Raw genomic sequence first — 16,667 nt, 5'->3', positions numbered from 1 at the left:
TACCTACACACCACCTGAATTCATGGTTCACACCAGACCTCCAAGCTCTGCGCACTAAGAAAACACAGGCAGAAGCCCTCTGGAAAAAAGTCCCCACGGAACGTCCCAAAAGAGTTTTTAAGAAAATTGATAAGGAATACGAACAGTTTATAGTGATAATGTAGAAAAAAAATGTCGACTTACAAAAATGTAGAAAAAAAAATGTAGAAAACAATAATGTCGAAAACCTATATATATAATGAAAAGAGTCAATTTTTAGAAAAAAAATGTAAAAAAAAATGTCAATTAGCACTATCAATAAATAAACAAGAAGAGTATCATTTACTAGCGGGGGTCCCCCCCAACCCCCATCACCCAACACCCCCCTGCCAAAACCACCCTCTCACCCCTCATACTCAACACATTTTAATTATATATATATTTATTTTTTTCGAAAAAATTCTAAAAAATGTAGACATTGTTATTGTTTTTCGACATTGTTTTCTAAAAAAAAAAAAAAAAAAAAAAAATCGACATTATGACTTTCTACATTATTGCATTCTACATTATGACTGACCACCAATACAAACATGCCATTATCACAGCCAAAGCTGAAATCTATAACTCTAGAATCGAGAAAGCCTATTCCAATTCCCAGGATCTGTTCAAAATCCTCAGGGAGCTTGACTCCTGTCACCCCCAGAATTCCATTAACAGAGATTAAACATGGTGCACCAATATCCAGAACGCCTTGAGAGAGAGAATACGCCTCCTACAAGTTGTAAAAAGATTATCTGAGATTTCCTTTTGACTACAATTAGGCTGCACATCTCTGTGAACTGAAATAGAATAAAACAATACACCTTATTGCTGAAGAATGTGTGACGAGAACAAAATCAAATTAGTTCTGTGAGAATAGTAAGACGTTGCAAAATATGAACCTTTCTCCAACACTGCAAGGGGGGCTAGATCATATATCAGTGGATTGGGTCAGCAAATGATGTGTGGATGAACCAGGGAAAGGCTATGCTGCAAGTCAAAGATGTATTTACCTATGATCAGGTATCTTAACATCTACTCGCTGAAAATACTGGACAACGTTTCAAAATAGTGTAATTCCCCTAAAAGGCGAACTGCTAAATGTTTAATAGGTTTATAAACTGACAAAACTTATCTTTGAAGATACAGTACTTACATTCAAAAGACTGGTGATTGCATCTGGCTGAACTTTGCTGATGTCATCATAGCACGGCCAGACTATTTTCCTTTTACTTTGTGGAGCTCCTTCATCTGCTAGATCCACTTCCTCTGAGGTATTGAAGCGTGCACTCATTATTATCCAATCATATGAAGGGCCTGTGGACAGGGTCTCTTCCATATAATAATCCCACTTCTTCAGATTTGATATACTTGCACTTGGTTTTAATGCCTGCATTGAACAAAGAACCACACAGGTAATGTAATATTTATAGATGAAACCTTCACTATTTTATTTAAAATGTTTGTTTTGTACATCATGTTTTCAATCAATTACTGGCCACCTTGGGCTTCTTTACCCTACAAAGGATCATGGATTCACTAAGGGTGGAATGGGTAATTTAAGACGCTACAAGCATTCTGCTGTAACACACTTTACAATTCACTTAAGTTTCTAATGCATATTTGGACCCCTGGTGAGACAGTCTCCCATTCTGCCTGATTGTGCTCTCATGTTCTCCAAACCAATGGTGGTCTCCTTCCCACTGAATTGCCCTTCAGTATAGGTCACCTGTGGAAATGTTACTTGCCTCTTGGTTTATCTATTGTCTTTGTAGTGGGACGAGGATGGGTTCCCTCTGATCGAGGGGAAATGCTTTGCATTGTGTCATTGACATGTCTGTTGGGTCAGCATATCGCTGCAAGTCTTTGCTGTGCATCCGATCTGCTTGTGAGTTCTGGAGAGTCCTCATCCCTGGATGGTTGAAGTCAACAACTGTGCCTGGCCTTCTCCAACTTGGGAACAGTGCTCCATGAATTGTGGTTTGGTAATGCATAGGTTCTGGCCCAGCAGTCGCAAATGCTTTGACATGGCACCCCAAAGACTATCCATATTGTTGGTGATGTGATGCCTTACGCTATTTGCTTCTACTAAGCGGTTAGACTTTTGCCATAATCGTCGATTCTATAGTCGTATGCAAATAACTGCTCTGTCGGTTACATGTGTGTATGGACTGCAGTTCTGCCGTTGGTTGCACTTCCGAAACTCTCCGAGACCATGGATAGAATTGTAAGTCCATATACAAGTTTAAAAAAACATTGTATATGCACACCCGGCTGGCACCAGTTATATGACTTTGAATGTCATATAGTTCAGGTCTTTCCCAAACATGACCTGACAAGAGAACATGCCTTCACTGCATCTTTTATCACATCTGACAAACTGTGCATGGAAATCTACATGTGATTTCATATCATTATTTTGCCATGTGTTCAGGAGGTATAAAGTAGAGGAGACCCCCCACTGTAAAAAGTTGCCCTTAGAGTTGATATACTGATTGATATTAGCTCCCCATCCCACCTTTAGTCTCATGAAAAATTCAGTCCAGTTGTCACAGTCTCTGACATAGCAATCCACTCCACATCAGACCACTCTTCACACTACGACTTCTATAATGTCGCTGCACTTGTCTTCTCTGCTAACAAATCAACAGTTGCATAAATTATACCCACTATTTGCATGCAATGCGATGCTCCATGTCCCTCATTTGTTTGGTCTACTGTCTGTCGAGGGGCCATTCAACCTGCAGTGCTTCAGCATCATAACAATGGCAGTAGGCACTAAAAATATCATGTACCATAACATAACACATGAGTACTGTGACTGAGTTCCATCACCTAGGCATGAAAGTCAGATCTGCTTAACAGGCTAATTTTCAGACACAGCTATGTGTTTTACAAATTGGTTTTGTTGGGGTTATATACCCAATGGTCCTGTCGACTTCTGGGTGTATAACTGAACTTCCCAACAGCCACACATACGATACTCCTCTGTATACTTGCTGCTGGGCATTAGTAACTGGCATGCCAGCAGCACATTTTCATCGATGGCGCTTCCCTTTTTAGAAAACTTTACTAAATCCTATAGACAGCCAAGACCACTACTCACCATTTTATCATGGGCATATATGCACACTTCCTAATCGCTACATGGGAATTCATGGATGTGCCTTGGTAATGCTCACTCTGTGATAATTTTAGATTTTCGTCCCATCAAATAGGTTTTGCACAGACACTGCCCACGTTCAACTAGCTACAGATTTTTGGTGGGAATAGAGTTGTTGATTTCTTTCTCCAATTTCATATCAGGCTCCTGCATAAGAACATTTGTCAGAATAAAACATGCTAGATAGGAAGTTATCAGACCTTTTGTTGGAATCAAATCTATGATGAGAATAAGATTGATAATCTAGCATTCTTCCAAAACCCATCTGGAACACTATGTTACACTCAGGAAGAAAGACAATGTCTAGAAAATATCCCCTAATGCTTTTGAAGGGTTTCTAGGTGAATACACTGTCTTTTCAACTTTTACCAAATAGATTAATTCCATTTCATTGCAATAATACTCTGCCAAAACTGACTCCCTTCCCCCAACGTTTACTGTTCAAAAGGAATCATCTCAGTTTTGTCCAACTTTCAGTACCAGGAGAATGACTCCCTTCTCTTGGTAGTTTGTTCGCTCATTCCAATATCGCTTGTACCAAAGCCTTGCCCTGGTTCCCTGGATCCAAAAGGGCTTTCAGTTTCCTCAAATTTCAGAACCAGGAGAATCACTCCCTTGTACTAGTATTGGCAAAGTTCCAGGTCGTTCTCAGAGCCTGAGTGGATTTTCTCCTGCCACCGCAGCGAGGATGCTTTCCTCTAATACTTAATATACTTCTGTTGGGTTCCCAGACCCTTCTCGGACGGTCAGTGGACTTTTTGCCATTGCGATGAGGAAGTTCTCCTTTGTGGCTTGATTCACTTGACTTGGGGTCCCAGAACTTCTCTGGTGGTCAGTGGGCCTGCTGTGCCACTGCAATGAGGAGGTTCTCCTCTGATGCTCACTATTCTTGTATTCGGGTCCCAGATCCTCTCTGATGGCGAGTGGGTTTATTACTGCCACTACGAGAAAGTTCTCCTTGGATACTCAATGCATCTTTTCCAGAAGTTTGACTGTTACTACCGGGTTGGCGGAGAGCCTCTCGAGCTTGGCTCTCTTCCACCGTCATGACCCCTCAGTGTCTCTCGTACCTCCCGTTATCTTTGTTGGGACTTTGGTACGCCACTGGGGATTCCTGGAATGGGGAGCGTCTCTCAGGGCTGCATTTCTCTGCCAGCACAGCGCTCTCCGGGACTGCTCGGCTTCTTCTTCCTGCGTCACGTTTGGGTCCGCTCCAGCTGGACCCACAGAGAACTCCCTCAGCACATCGCTGGCATGCTCCACTCTTCGACTTCTCCAGTCAGCCGACAGGGTTTGAAAATTCTCGCTCACACCAGCTGCCTATCCCAGCTGGGCTTTTCAAAGTTTCCTTCTCTTCTTATACAACGTTGCCAGTCCCGCTCTGGCGGATTGTCAAAGTTCTTTGTTGTTCTTGATGGATTGACCTTCATGAATCATCGGGCCACCCAGTACCAGTACTAGCACAGTAGGTAATCTTCATGTCTCCTGTGCTCTTCTTTGTCCTGGTACTTTATGTTGTGGTTGTTTCTCCTACACTACAGAAATACATGGATCTACTCTCAAGAAAGTTGTTTGGCATAGAGGTGGGTTAGGGAAGGTTGGGATGTGACTTTGGCCAACGGGCTATACCATAGGTGATCGTCCTTATCCGCAGACGGGGAGTCCCTCCCCATCCTAATGGGAAAGAGCTCCCCCTTGGGGAGAAGTGACAATATCTTGCGAATAGTCACAGTAGAAGGGATGGGGAAGAGCGAACAATGCTGGTGGGGTCTCTTAAAAGAAGACAAACAATGGCATTTTTGTGAGAGTCAATGAATAAGACACACCCTGTGGTTGCATATTTTTCCCCTAACACATTTGACATCTTTTATTAACTTTTCCATGTTACTTTTGTTTATAGATTAAGTTAACACTATAGTATTCGCTTTAAAAAGTAAAAACTATTCAATTGCTGTGATGTGCAGCAGACATACTGGAATAACTAACAGTGCAACAGTTAGAAGCTTTGGAAAGCCTTACTTTGGGAATGCTTGATGAGTGTGCAATGCGCTTTAGTATAACCTTCCACAAGAAGAAGGGACTTGTATGAGCATGAAACTGACCTCGCAAACCTACCTTTTTTAATTACAATAATTACATTTACTGTACAGAGTAGAAAATACAGCACCACGATGATAAGAGTGCTTTTAGCCAATTAAAAGATAAGACAGTTGTCAAATGAGCAGCTAGAGAAGATGCTACGCTGGTCACTATTTTAAAATGGCATGGTCTAAGCCGCTAGTATCAGGCAGGTCAGAACGCAGGCATCCTGGGATTTCCTCCCGTCGGTCGGTTGGTGACAATCCAGCGGTAACCATGACTATAAGCTCATAGTGTGCTCTATTGAAATGTAGCATCCATTAAGAACATTGAAAATATCTTTTTCAATACAGAATGCTTGCCATACCTCTATTTCACTCGGTGCATACAGGTAATTAAAAAACACTGAAGACTTCTTGTGCATTCTGTCCATGCAATCCCAAATGCAAATGCCTTTCTTGGCATGTTTATCGCCTTTATCATCAAATAAAGTTCCTGCAAAAGGCAAATCACACGCATATCACTATAAAATAGGACACCTTGATGACAATTACATTACTTAAACGAGAAGCAGGAACAGATAAGAGTAAAAAAATAAAATAAAACATCTAGTTGCCCAAAGGTTATGGTAACCAGCCCTGTGGGGCATCTCTGGACACATAAAATAGTGGTCTAATAAATGTATTTAATAAACTATTATTTTCTCTAATAATCACAGAACATTGGATGATCAGCTTGCAGCTTTACAGTTGTAATCCCCTACCCACACACCAAGTTTAATGCATTGCAAGCTTTACTTGCCCCTCAATTTCCACACCACTATGCACTATAAATCCGTTCCAGTGTCGCTCCCATTGTTAACTGCCCCATCTCCATTTTCTTTAGGCACAGAGAGGTAAAGGTGATTGAGTACATCCTGAAATACAGTCAGGGGTGTTGCTAGGTCTGGAAAAGATCTGGGCCTACGTTAATGTCGGGACTGCCGGAACTCGGGGCTAGCTAACCTTTTGGTGGTAGCCCCTGAGCATCTATCTGGGGCTACAACCAAAAGACCCAGGGCCATAGCTCCCTCAGCTCCCCCAGCAATGCCTCTGGTTACAGTCAACAGATCAAGTGATTTTAACCTCCCGTTCATTATCAATGTAGAATTGCTTGGAAGTTTTGTGAAAAATGTTACCATTTCAGACTGTTCTCCGACTTTATCTATATGATATGATATGATATGGCATTTATAGCGCGCCTGTACACAAGTGTTTCTCTGCATGACAAGACAAGGAGGGGGAAACAAAGGGAGGACAAAACAACATTCTTACTAGGCCCTGTGTCATTCAGATCGCGCAAGTGCAGGAAAGTGGAAGGGGAGAAGTGCTGGGGGTGGGAGGTGTTTGGGGGAAGTCAGGAAACTCAAAAGTGCAGCCAGCGTGTGTCTCAGTGCAGGTAACTCAAAAAGTGCAACCAATAGGTGACTCATAAGTGCAGAGAAGGGGCTGTAGGGTTGCAGATACAGACCACAAGTGCTAGGGGAGCTGGGAGGCAGTGCGAGGTGCAACTGGATGTGCAGGAACCTGGGCCCAAGTTCAGAGGGTAGCCAAGTGACCAGTGCGTGGAACAGACAGGTCATCGGCAGGGGAGAGGAAGCGAGAAAGCAGAAGTGAAGAGGAAGGTCTTGAGTTGCTTCCGGAATCAGAGGTGGTTCTGCTCACATTTGAGAGAGGCAGGGTGGCTGTTCCGGAGGGAGGCCCCAGCCGAAGATAGAGATCTGCCCCCAACTCTGGGCTTGGTAAAGCGGCTGACCCTCAGAGAGTTGGTGGTGGATGAGCGGAGAGCAATCCCAAAGGACTACTTTCCAAGGGCCCTTTTGTGACTCATCCTCACTCTCTGGCCTTTGGGTTTCTTTCTTAAGGCCATGCCATGCACAATTTGACATGTAATGTTTCCCTCTCCTATACCCCTTACCCATACTAACTTCTGCTTCACAGCTGTGCATAGACTGCATCTTCGGGCAGAATGGCATTCCATTCTTCCTCTGCATTCTGCTCCTTTAATTTACTTTATTTTTATAAAGCACCACACACCCAGAGGCCTCCAAACGCACAAAGAACCAGGACAAATGAACACACACAAATCAAGGAGAAAGAGAGGGGGGTCATAGCCATCATATTGAGATGCCCATCGCCGTCAAGAGGTGCTCATGGTAAAAAACTAGTCTACTCCTATGTCAAAAAGGTGTGCCTTTAATGCTTTTTTAAACTGCACCAGGCGAGGAATGGATCTTAGGGCCAGAGGAAGGTTGTTCCATGAACAAGGGGCCCAGCAGTCAAAGCTGGCACCCCTCTTTTTCTGGAGTTTGTATCGTGGGAGGGCTAAACGGTGGGTATTGATAGATCACAGAACTCTCTTAGCAGGGGCCTTCAGGAACTAAGCTGCTTGTTATGTAGGTGTGGCTCCATTGAGGCATTTGTGGGTTATGGTTAACAATTTGTAGAGTATCCTGCTTTTCACTGGAAGCCAGTGTATGTCTTGTCTTGCTTCTCAGATGTGATGAAAGTTGCCCAGCCCCCTTACTGCCTGAACAGCAACATTCCGAGAAATGTGTATCCTGATGTTAGCGGGGGACATGCCAGCCAGGAGACTATTGCAATACTCTAACTTGGAGTTGACCAGTGCAGTGGCGATCATGACCAAGTGCCCCATAGAAAGATATGGGCAGATTTGCCTAAGTAAGGGTTTCGGACAGACACACGAAGATCATAGATGTATGGTGTGCTTATCAAAAGTGAGCTGAGAATCAAAAAATACACCCATGGTTTTAATGTGGGGGCCTACTGGAATTGAACAGCCAGAAATACAAAAGCCATTATATGAGGCATCCAACTTCTTTGTGATCATCCGGGATTGGATTGAGGCAAAGCATTTGTTTACCATCTGGGTATCCTTGATGTAAACCCCTGAAAGATTCATCAAGACCTGGGTGTCGTCCGCATAGTTAGTACAGTGGACACCCATGCTGCTCAATAGGTCTAAGAAGGACCTGGTGTAAAAATTAAATAGGGTAGGGGAGAGGCATGCTCCCTGTGGGACACCACAGGTCTGATGGCCGGGAGATGCGTGAAAGCCTTCAACAGCAACCCCGGTCACATGGTAGGCCAAAAAGGACTCCATCCAGAAGGCAGAACTTTTGGAAAAATGGCTGAACTCGATCAGCCTTTTAAAGAGTAGGTAGTGGTCTATGAGAGCAAACGCGGCGGACAAGTCGAGACGCACTGAAAGTGTGACTCACCCACTGTCGTTTATACTACAGATAGTGGACTTTAGATCGAGCAATGTTGTCTCCTTCCTGTGCCTGGCCCAAAAACCTGATTGACGGACATCCTGCAAACCATGTGTTTCTAAAAACTCCTGTAGCTGCATATAGGCTATTTTGTCCAGAATCTTAAAAAGGAAAGGAACACTGGTGATAGGCTTATAATTGCTGGCAATCGCAAGGTCAAGCTCATCATGGTAAGCCAAGCCTCCTTTAGTGTGGCTGGAAACTTAGGATTCTGCAAAGGAAGCATGCATTATTGTCATGATCTCTGCTTCCAAAAGGTCAGGGTTTTCCCAACTCCCTTGGAAGCAGATCCATAACCCAGGTTCCGAGTGCCAACCAGTCCCAATTGGGACCTTTTGGACCCAGTCCTGGCGCCAGTGGCACCAGGCAGGCTCATAAATATGCCCAGTCCCAGCGCTGGAAGCGCCGGGCTCATAATGCTTGGGTGGACTTACCTGCAGCAGACCATGCTGCTTACTTGCCTGCCAGTTGAGCCTCTGATCCTCTTCTGTTTGGAACTACTTTTCCTGTTGGGTGGGGCTGGAGCCACTCCCTAGATTTAGAACACTGGAACTCTTCGAGAAGGCAGGAACTCTTTTCTTACCAGGAACTCTTTTCTTACTTAGGCGTGGCTGTGGACGGAGACACCTAAGCACTACAGGAGGCTATTTAAACCACACCCGGTGGATGAATCTTGCTTTGCGTTATTCTGCACCCTCTGCAGCAGGACGCTCATCGTGTCTTCTGCATCCAGTCCTGGGCCTAAGGAAAAAGGCTTACCATCCTGAATCCAGTCTTCAGCAACACCTATAAAGACAAGAAAGAACAGGTTAGCATTCCGGCATCTGAAAGGCAAAGGCTTACCATCCTGAATCCAGTCTTCAGCAACACCTATAAAGACAAGAAAGAACAGGTTAGCATTCCGGCATCGGAAAGGCAAAGGCTTACCTACTCTTCGTGCGCTCCGGAGGTCTTGATACTGCATTCCGGCATCTGAAAGACAAAAGCTTACCAACTCTTCGCACGCTCCGGAGGCCTTCGGCGCTGCATCCGCATCTGAAAGACAAAACAAGGTGCGTTTAAAGACATTGGGGAACTTTAATACTCACGTGCCATTACTCCTTTCCACATCTAATCCAGTGGGTATTCCGGCACCCTGCAGCCGCTTCGAACTCGTACCTGCAAAATAAAAAGACAGTTAGAGCGCATCGTGAAGCAGGCAACAAGCGCTTACTCACGTGCTTCCAGGCGCTTCTATTCATCACACGGGCTCCATCTTCAACTCACTTCAGCCCGTCATCCGCCATCGCCGGAACCCTGCAAAACAAGAGACATCATTACTAAAGACTTTAAAAAGACATTTGAATGACTCAAAACTTACCGTTCGTGCAGTAGACGACGGACAGCAGTCCTCTGAAGTCAAGAGGCCTGCGCTACCTATCCAGTGAAGAAACTGGCTACAGCACCCTGCCCCGAGGCAGATGGAGAGCTCGGCATTCACTTACCTAAGGTGAGAGCGTTAACCTTTGGGGTCTACAGGAGAGGAGAAGAGGAAAGAGATAGGGACACCCCAATAACCCCAGTTCATTAACCCCATATTTTCTATCTGCAGACATCTTACTCTACACGTCAGGCATACAGTGCACAGAGGTCCAGCCCAAAGAGCCAACCGGGTGCTACACATCACCTTTGAAGATACGGTAGTCGCCCAGTCAAGACCGGCGCCTCTGCGAGAATCAGGTGAGCGTTACAGAACGCAAAGCCTACCGCAAAACTCTCGCCCAGGCGCTATGGAAACCTCGGATACTGACCCCCTAGCCTGGTTACTTGGGGAACTAAGGGCAGAAGTGCATGCAACTCGTCAGGAAACAAATGCTCTAAGAAGGGAACTAATTATTTCCAAGGAGAGATCAGACAATCTTGCTAGACAAGTGCTACAGTCACAAGTCGGACAGACCCCGTTACCCGCATCAGGGGCAAATCTTCCTTCAACATCCTCTATGAATCCAGTGCAGATCAACCTACCTGGGAATGTACCTCTGGCTCCGCCCGAGCGATTTTCTGGTGACCCAAAGAGGTTTGCAGTATTTATCAATCAGTGCCGGTTGCACTTCTTATGCCGGCCAGCAGCCTTTCCAACTGATCAAGCTAAAGTAGCTTTTGTACTTTCGTACCTTAGTGGCAATGCGGCAGACTGGTCGATCCCTCTAGTTCATCAAGATGATCCGGTTCTCCATGATTTTCAAGCCTTTCAGCTTAGTATGGAAAAACTGTTCGCAAGACATTCACAGGGACAGGCCTTGGACAATGAGCTTCTTTAGTTGCGACAGGGTAATCAAGACCTTTTGGCTTATATTGCATCTTTCAATAGACTAATAGTGGAAACTCAATGGCCTGAGGACAAAAGGATTACGCTGTTTTATAGAGGTCTACGTGGAGAGCTCAAAGATGTTTTAGCCCAAGTAGTGAATCCCCCACAAGACTGTTCGGATTACATAGACTTGGTCGTTCAAATAGATCACAGGCTGCAGAACAGGAAGGACGATCGTTCCAAGTTTGATGCTCGAGTATTTTCCAAACCGCCAACTCCTTCCAAAGGAGTAGACTCCGGGGAATCCATGCAAATAGGGGGTCTGAAAGGTCCTCTAACACAACGGGAGCGGGAAAGGAGGAAACAGTTGCAATTATGCCTATATTGCGGAAACTCAGGGCACTTTCTTCGAGACTGTCCGGTGAAACCTGCCAAGAAGGCAGTAGGAGCTGCGGTTACCAAAGTTACAAACTCTGAGCAGGGAAACGACCTCGCCCGACAAGAATAGAGGTCCTCTTGCCGAGCGTAAAAACCAGTTCCGTGACCTCGCATTTCGTGATACCTATGGTCCTCATTAGCCCTGATAATCCGGATCGATTACATGCAATTGAAGCTTACGTCGACAGCGGTGCCATCGGCAATTATGTGGATCATGAAATGGTTTTGAGGATGAATCTAACTCTTTGTCCCAAGGCTGTAAAGGACGTCATTACTACGGTGGATGGTACGGAGATAGCCTCCGGGCCAGTAACGCATACCACTCAAGAAGTGACGCTAGTAAGTCAAGATGGACACCATGAGAAGATCGTGTTCGATGTGATCAAGGCCCCTCAGTTTCAGATTATTCTAGGAATACCTTGGTTAGAGAAACACAATCCTCTGATCGATTGGCGAGCAAGAACGGTCCAGTTTCCAGAATGTGTCTCTACTTGTCACCCTCCACCTGGTGTTGCACTGGCCACAATTTCTTCAGAGACTCCCCAGTTACCTCCCGAATACCTAGAATACCAAGATGTTTTCCGGAAGGATCAGGCTAACTCTCTACCTCCTCATAGGTCTTATGACTGCCAGATAGACCTGATACCTGGATCTACTCCTCCTTGTAGTAGAATTTATGCCCTCACCGAGCCTGAGAACCTTCACCTTCGACAATACCTGGATCAATACCTGGCAAATGGGTTTATTCGTCCTTCCAAGTCCCCTGCTTCTTCAGCTTTGTTCTTCGTTCCAAAAAAGGAAGGAGACCTTAGAACTTGTATCGATGATCGCTCCCTGAACCAGATCACCGTTAAGAATAGATATCCGTTACCTTTGATCCCTGAACTCCTGGACCAAGTCAGAAAAGCATGCATATATACAAAGCTGGATCTTAGAGGAGCTTACCACTTGGTACGAGTAAAAGAGGGCGATGAATGGAAGACGGCCTTCCGCACCAAGTATGGGCTATTTGAATATCAGGTCATGCCCTTCGGACTTTGCAATGCCCCGGCCGCCTTTCAATATTTTATGAATGATGTCCTCAGAGAGCTCATAGATGTATGTGTTGTTGTTTACATTGACGACATCCTCGTTTATTCTTCATCGGAATCTGAACATCGCAAACACGTGAAAATGGTCCTCGAAAGATTGCGTCAACACAAACTTTTCGCTAAGTTGGAAAAATGTGTTTTCAACGTGACTGAAGTTGAATTCTTGGGATTCATATTATCACCTGGCGGGGTGCGTATGGATTCAAAGAAGGTCGATGCAGTTCTCAAATGGCCATCACCATCCTCCGTAAAAGGTGTGCAAAGCATGTTAGGCTTCGCTAACTTTTACCGCAGGTTTATCCCCGAGTTCTCTCGAATAGTCCAGCCGATCACTGCCTTGTTAAAGAAAAACAAACGTTTTGAATGGTCTACCGAGGCGGAACAAGCTTTCCAGGATTTGAAGACTAAATTTATCTCTGCACCAATCTTAAAACACCCTCGCCCCGAACTCCCCTACATCGTGGAAACTGATGCTTCAAGCCTTGCCATGGGGGCAGTTCTATCACAAAAGGACCCGGTAACCAATCAGTTGCATCCCGTGGCATTTTGGTCCCGCAAATTCTCGCCTCCTGAAGTCAATTACACGATTACTGACAAGGAACTTCTGGCTATCAAGTCTGCCTTTAAGGCTTGGCGGCATTATCTGCTGGGGGCCCGACACACCGTTACTGTGATTACGGATCACCGAAACCTGCAATATTTGAAAACCGCAAAAGCCCAATCCTCTAGACAACTCCGTTGGGCATTATTCTTTGCCGAGTTTGACTTCATAATTACCTATCGACCAGGTACAAAGAACGGTAAAGCCGATGCCCTTTCTCGGATGGGAGTGGAAGAACACTTGATCAACCCTAAACCTGTACCAATCATTCCCGAACAAAGAATTCTGGGTGTAATCGCCACAGAATCCATAGAGGAAGTTAAGGATAAAGCCAGGCAACTTGTAACTCCAGCAGATATACAGAATTGGCATCTGCAGGGAAAGGACTTTGCAGTAAAGGACAACTTATTGTATTTCCAAGAACGATTATACCTACCCAGCACAGATTTACAGAAAAAAGTAATCTCTTGTTATCACGACTCTTTAATGGAAGGTCATCCCGGTATAGCCAAGACCTCAGAAAAGATCAAGCGCTACTTCTGGTGGCCGTCTTGGAAAAAAGATATCAGAGACTTTATAATGTCCTGTGGAGTATGCGCCCAAAACAAGAGTCAAAAGGAAAGACCAGCAGGCCTCTTACGCCCTATTGACATCCCACCTCGCCCTTGGCATACGCTTTCTATGGACTTCATCACCGATCTACCTCCATGCTCCGGATACAATACGATTCTAGTAATCGTGGACTTATTCTCCAAGATGGCGCATTTCATTCCGCTCAAAGGCTTGCCAAAAGCAGCAACTCTGGCCCGAGAATTTCTCGAAAACATCGTCCGACTGCACGGTTTTCCTTCGGTTCTAATTTCGGATCGAGGTAGTCAATTTATTTCTCATTTTTGGCGAAGTTGCTGTCGATCGGCTCAAATTGATGTGAGACTATCGACCAGTCACCACCCTCAGACCGACGGACAAACCGAGAGGACCAATCAAACTCTGGAACAGTATTTACGCTGCATGCTGCAACAAACTGAAAAAACTTGGAAAGATATCCTTTGGATAGCCGAGTATGCCTACAATAACTCTGTCCACTCGGGAACTGGGAAAACCCCGTTTTTTCTTTTGTACGGCAGTCACCCTCGAACCTCGGAGTTGGATCCCCTCCAAGATCTTGAAACACCAGCAGTAGACTACCTGCATTCTACAATCACCCAAGCCTTTAAGGAAGCTGTTTCTCACCTTCAAAGGGCTAAAGAACAATACAAGAAAGGAGCAGATCAACATCGGAAGGAAGCCCCTCACTATCAAGTAGGGGATCAAGTCTGGTTATCCACCAAATATCTATCTCTAAAAGGGCCACGCACATTCAACCCAAGATACCTTGGTCCCTATTCCATCATTACCATAGTAAACCCAGTAGCGGTCAAGTTGGACTTGCCCCCGCACATGAAGATACATCCGGTCTTCCACGTCTCTCTATTAAAACCCGTGCAACCTCAAACCCGACTAACCAAATCTCCAAAACCTATCCTAGTGGATGGAGAACTCGAGTTTGAAGTCAAAAGCATTCTGGACTCCAAGATCTCCAAATCTAAACTATTCTACCTAATTGACTGGAAAGGCTACGGCCCCCAAGAGAGATCCTGGGAACCTGCTGAATATGTCCACGCTCCTCGCCTAATCAAAAGATTTCACCGAACATTTCCTGACAAGCCAAAACCCCCGGAGAAGCCCGGTTTGGGAGGGGCCTTGAGGGGGGGTACTGTCATGATCTCTGCTTCCAAAAGGTCAGGGTTTTCCCAACTCCCTTGGAAGCAGATCCATAACCCAGGTTCCGAGTGCCAACCAGTCCCAATTGGGACCTTTTGGACCCAGTCCTGGCGCCAGTGGCACCAGGCTCATAAATATGCCCAGTCCCAGCGCTGGAAGCGCCGGGCTCATAATGCTTGGGTGGACTTACCTGCAGCAGACCATGCTGCTTACTTGCCTGCCAGTTGAGCCTCTGATCCTCTTCTGTTTGGAACTACTTTTCCTGTTGGGTGGGGCTGGAGCCACTCCCTAGATTTAGAACACTGGAACTCTTCTGGAAGGCAGGAACTCTTTTCTTACCAGGAACTCTTTTCTTACTTAGGCGTGGCTGTGGAAGGAGACACCTAAGCACTACAGGAGGCTATTTAAACCACACCCGGTGGATGAATCTTGCTTTGCGTTATTCTGCACCCTCTGCAGCAGGAAGCTCATCGTGTCTTCTGCATCCAGTCCTGGGCCTAAGGAAAAAGGCTTACCATCCAGAATCCAGTCTTCAGCAACACCTATAAAGACAAGAAAGAACAGGTTAGCATTCCGGCATCTGAAAGGCAAAGGCTTACCATCCTGAATCCAGTCTTCAGCAACACCTATAAAGACAAGAAAGAACAGGTTAGCATTCCGGCATCGGAAAGGCAAAGGCTTACCAACTCTTCGCACGCTCCGGAGGCCTTCGGCGCTGCATCCGCATCTGAAAGACAAAACAAGGTGCGTTTAAAGACATTGGGGAACTTTAATACTCACGTGCCATTACTCCTTTCCACATCTAATCCAGTGGGTATTCCGGCACCCTGCAGCCGCTTCGAACTCATACCTGCAAAATAAAAAGACAGTTAGAGCGCATCGTGAAGCAGGCAACAAGCGCTTACTCACGTGCTTCCAGGCGCTTCTATTCATCACACGGGCTCCATCTTCAACTCACTTCAGCCCGTCATCCGCCATCGCCGGAACCCTGCAAAACAAGAGACATCATTACTAAAGACTTTAAAAAGACATTTGAATGACTCAAAACTTACCGTTCGTGCAGTAGACGACGGACAGCAGTCCTCTGAAGTCAAGAGGCCTGCGCTACCTATCCAGTGAAGAAACTGGCTACAGCACCCTGCCCCGAGGCAGATGGAGAGCTCGGCATTCACTTACCTAAGGTGAGAGCGTTAACCTTTGGGGTCTACAGGAGAGGAGAAGAGGAAAGAGATAGGGACACCCCAATAACCCCAGTTCATTAACCCCATATTTTCTATCTGCAGACATCTTACTCTACACGTCAGGCATACAGTGCACAGAGGTCCAGCCCAAAGAGCCAACCGGGTGCTACACATCACCTTTGAAGATACGGTAGTCGCCCAGTCAAGACCGGCGCCTCTGCGAGAATCAGGTGAGCGTTACAATTATCCTGGTTATCCATGGTATGAGGGAGACAGACTCCCTGACCATGTAGGCTGGGCAGATGTTGCCCAGGCAGGAAGTGGGTTTCATGCTGGCTAGAGTAATCTGAACCTCACTGAGACCTGAGAAAAGGAAAGCAAAGGCTGGTCTTCCAGAGGTTGGGTGTATAGTTTAACTGATGGTGGGGCAGCAAAGACACTCCAGGAACAATGGACATGCTTTTATAGACTGCTGATAGCGTGAAACCTTTTTGGTCAGTTTGTCCTGGGTTGCTTGGCACCAGCAGTCACATTTGGCAATCATGGGTCTCTTTTTCCTTCTAGCTCCCGTAGGATAGAAAAGAGCACCCTTCGCTGATTCTATCATTGTAGCTGGTTTGCTTAGCTGTCAAAATAGATTGCTTATAACGGAGAACAGATTTCTTTGTATTTACCATGAGTTTTGGGACAAAAGGTTTTGCCGCCATAGCC

At 45.6% G+C, this 16,667-nt stretch overlaps 1 protein-coding gene across 4 annotated transcripts in view; it reads right to left on the bottom strand.

The window, feature by feature from the left end:
• The window catches only part of SBF2 (SET binding factor 2), a 2,983,421-nt gene that overhangs the window by 153,924 nt on the left and 2,812,830 nt on the right, over positions 1-16,667 (bottom strand). For all 4 annotated transcript variants that reach the window (XM_069623660.1, XM_069623661.1, XM_069623662.1 and 1 more), the window contains 2 exons: positions 5,628-5,755; positions 1,175-1,408 (listed from right to left, as the gene is read on the bottom strand). In XM_069623660.1, the coding sequence (XP_069479761.1) occupies positions 1,175-1,408; positions 5,628-5,755 (362 nt within the window). The remainder of the gene's footprint in view (positions 1-1,174; positions 1,409-5,627; positions 5,756-16,667) is intronic.

Source organism: Ambystoma mexicanum, chromosome 11 (genome assembly GCF_040938575.1).
Source record: "Ambystoma mexicanum isolate Mex_15411 chromosome 11, UKY_AmexF1_1, whole genome shotgun sequence".
Lineage (NCBI taxonomy): Eukaryota > Metazoa > Chordata > Amphibia > Caudata > Ambystomatidae > Ambystoma > Ambystoma mexicanum.
The sequence above is the reverse complement of the archived record's forward strand: the minus strand, read 5'-3'. Positions and strand labels throughout refer to the sequence as shown.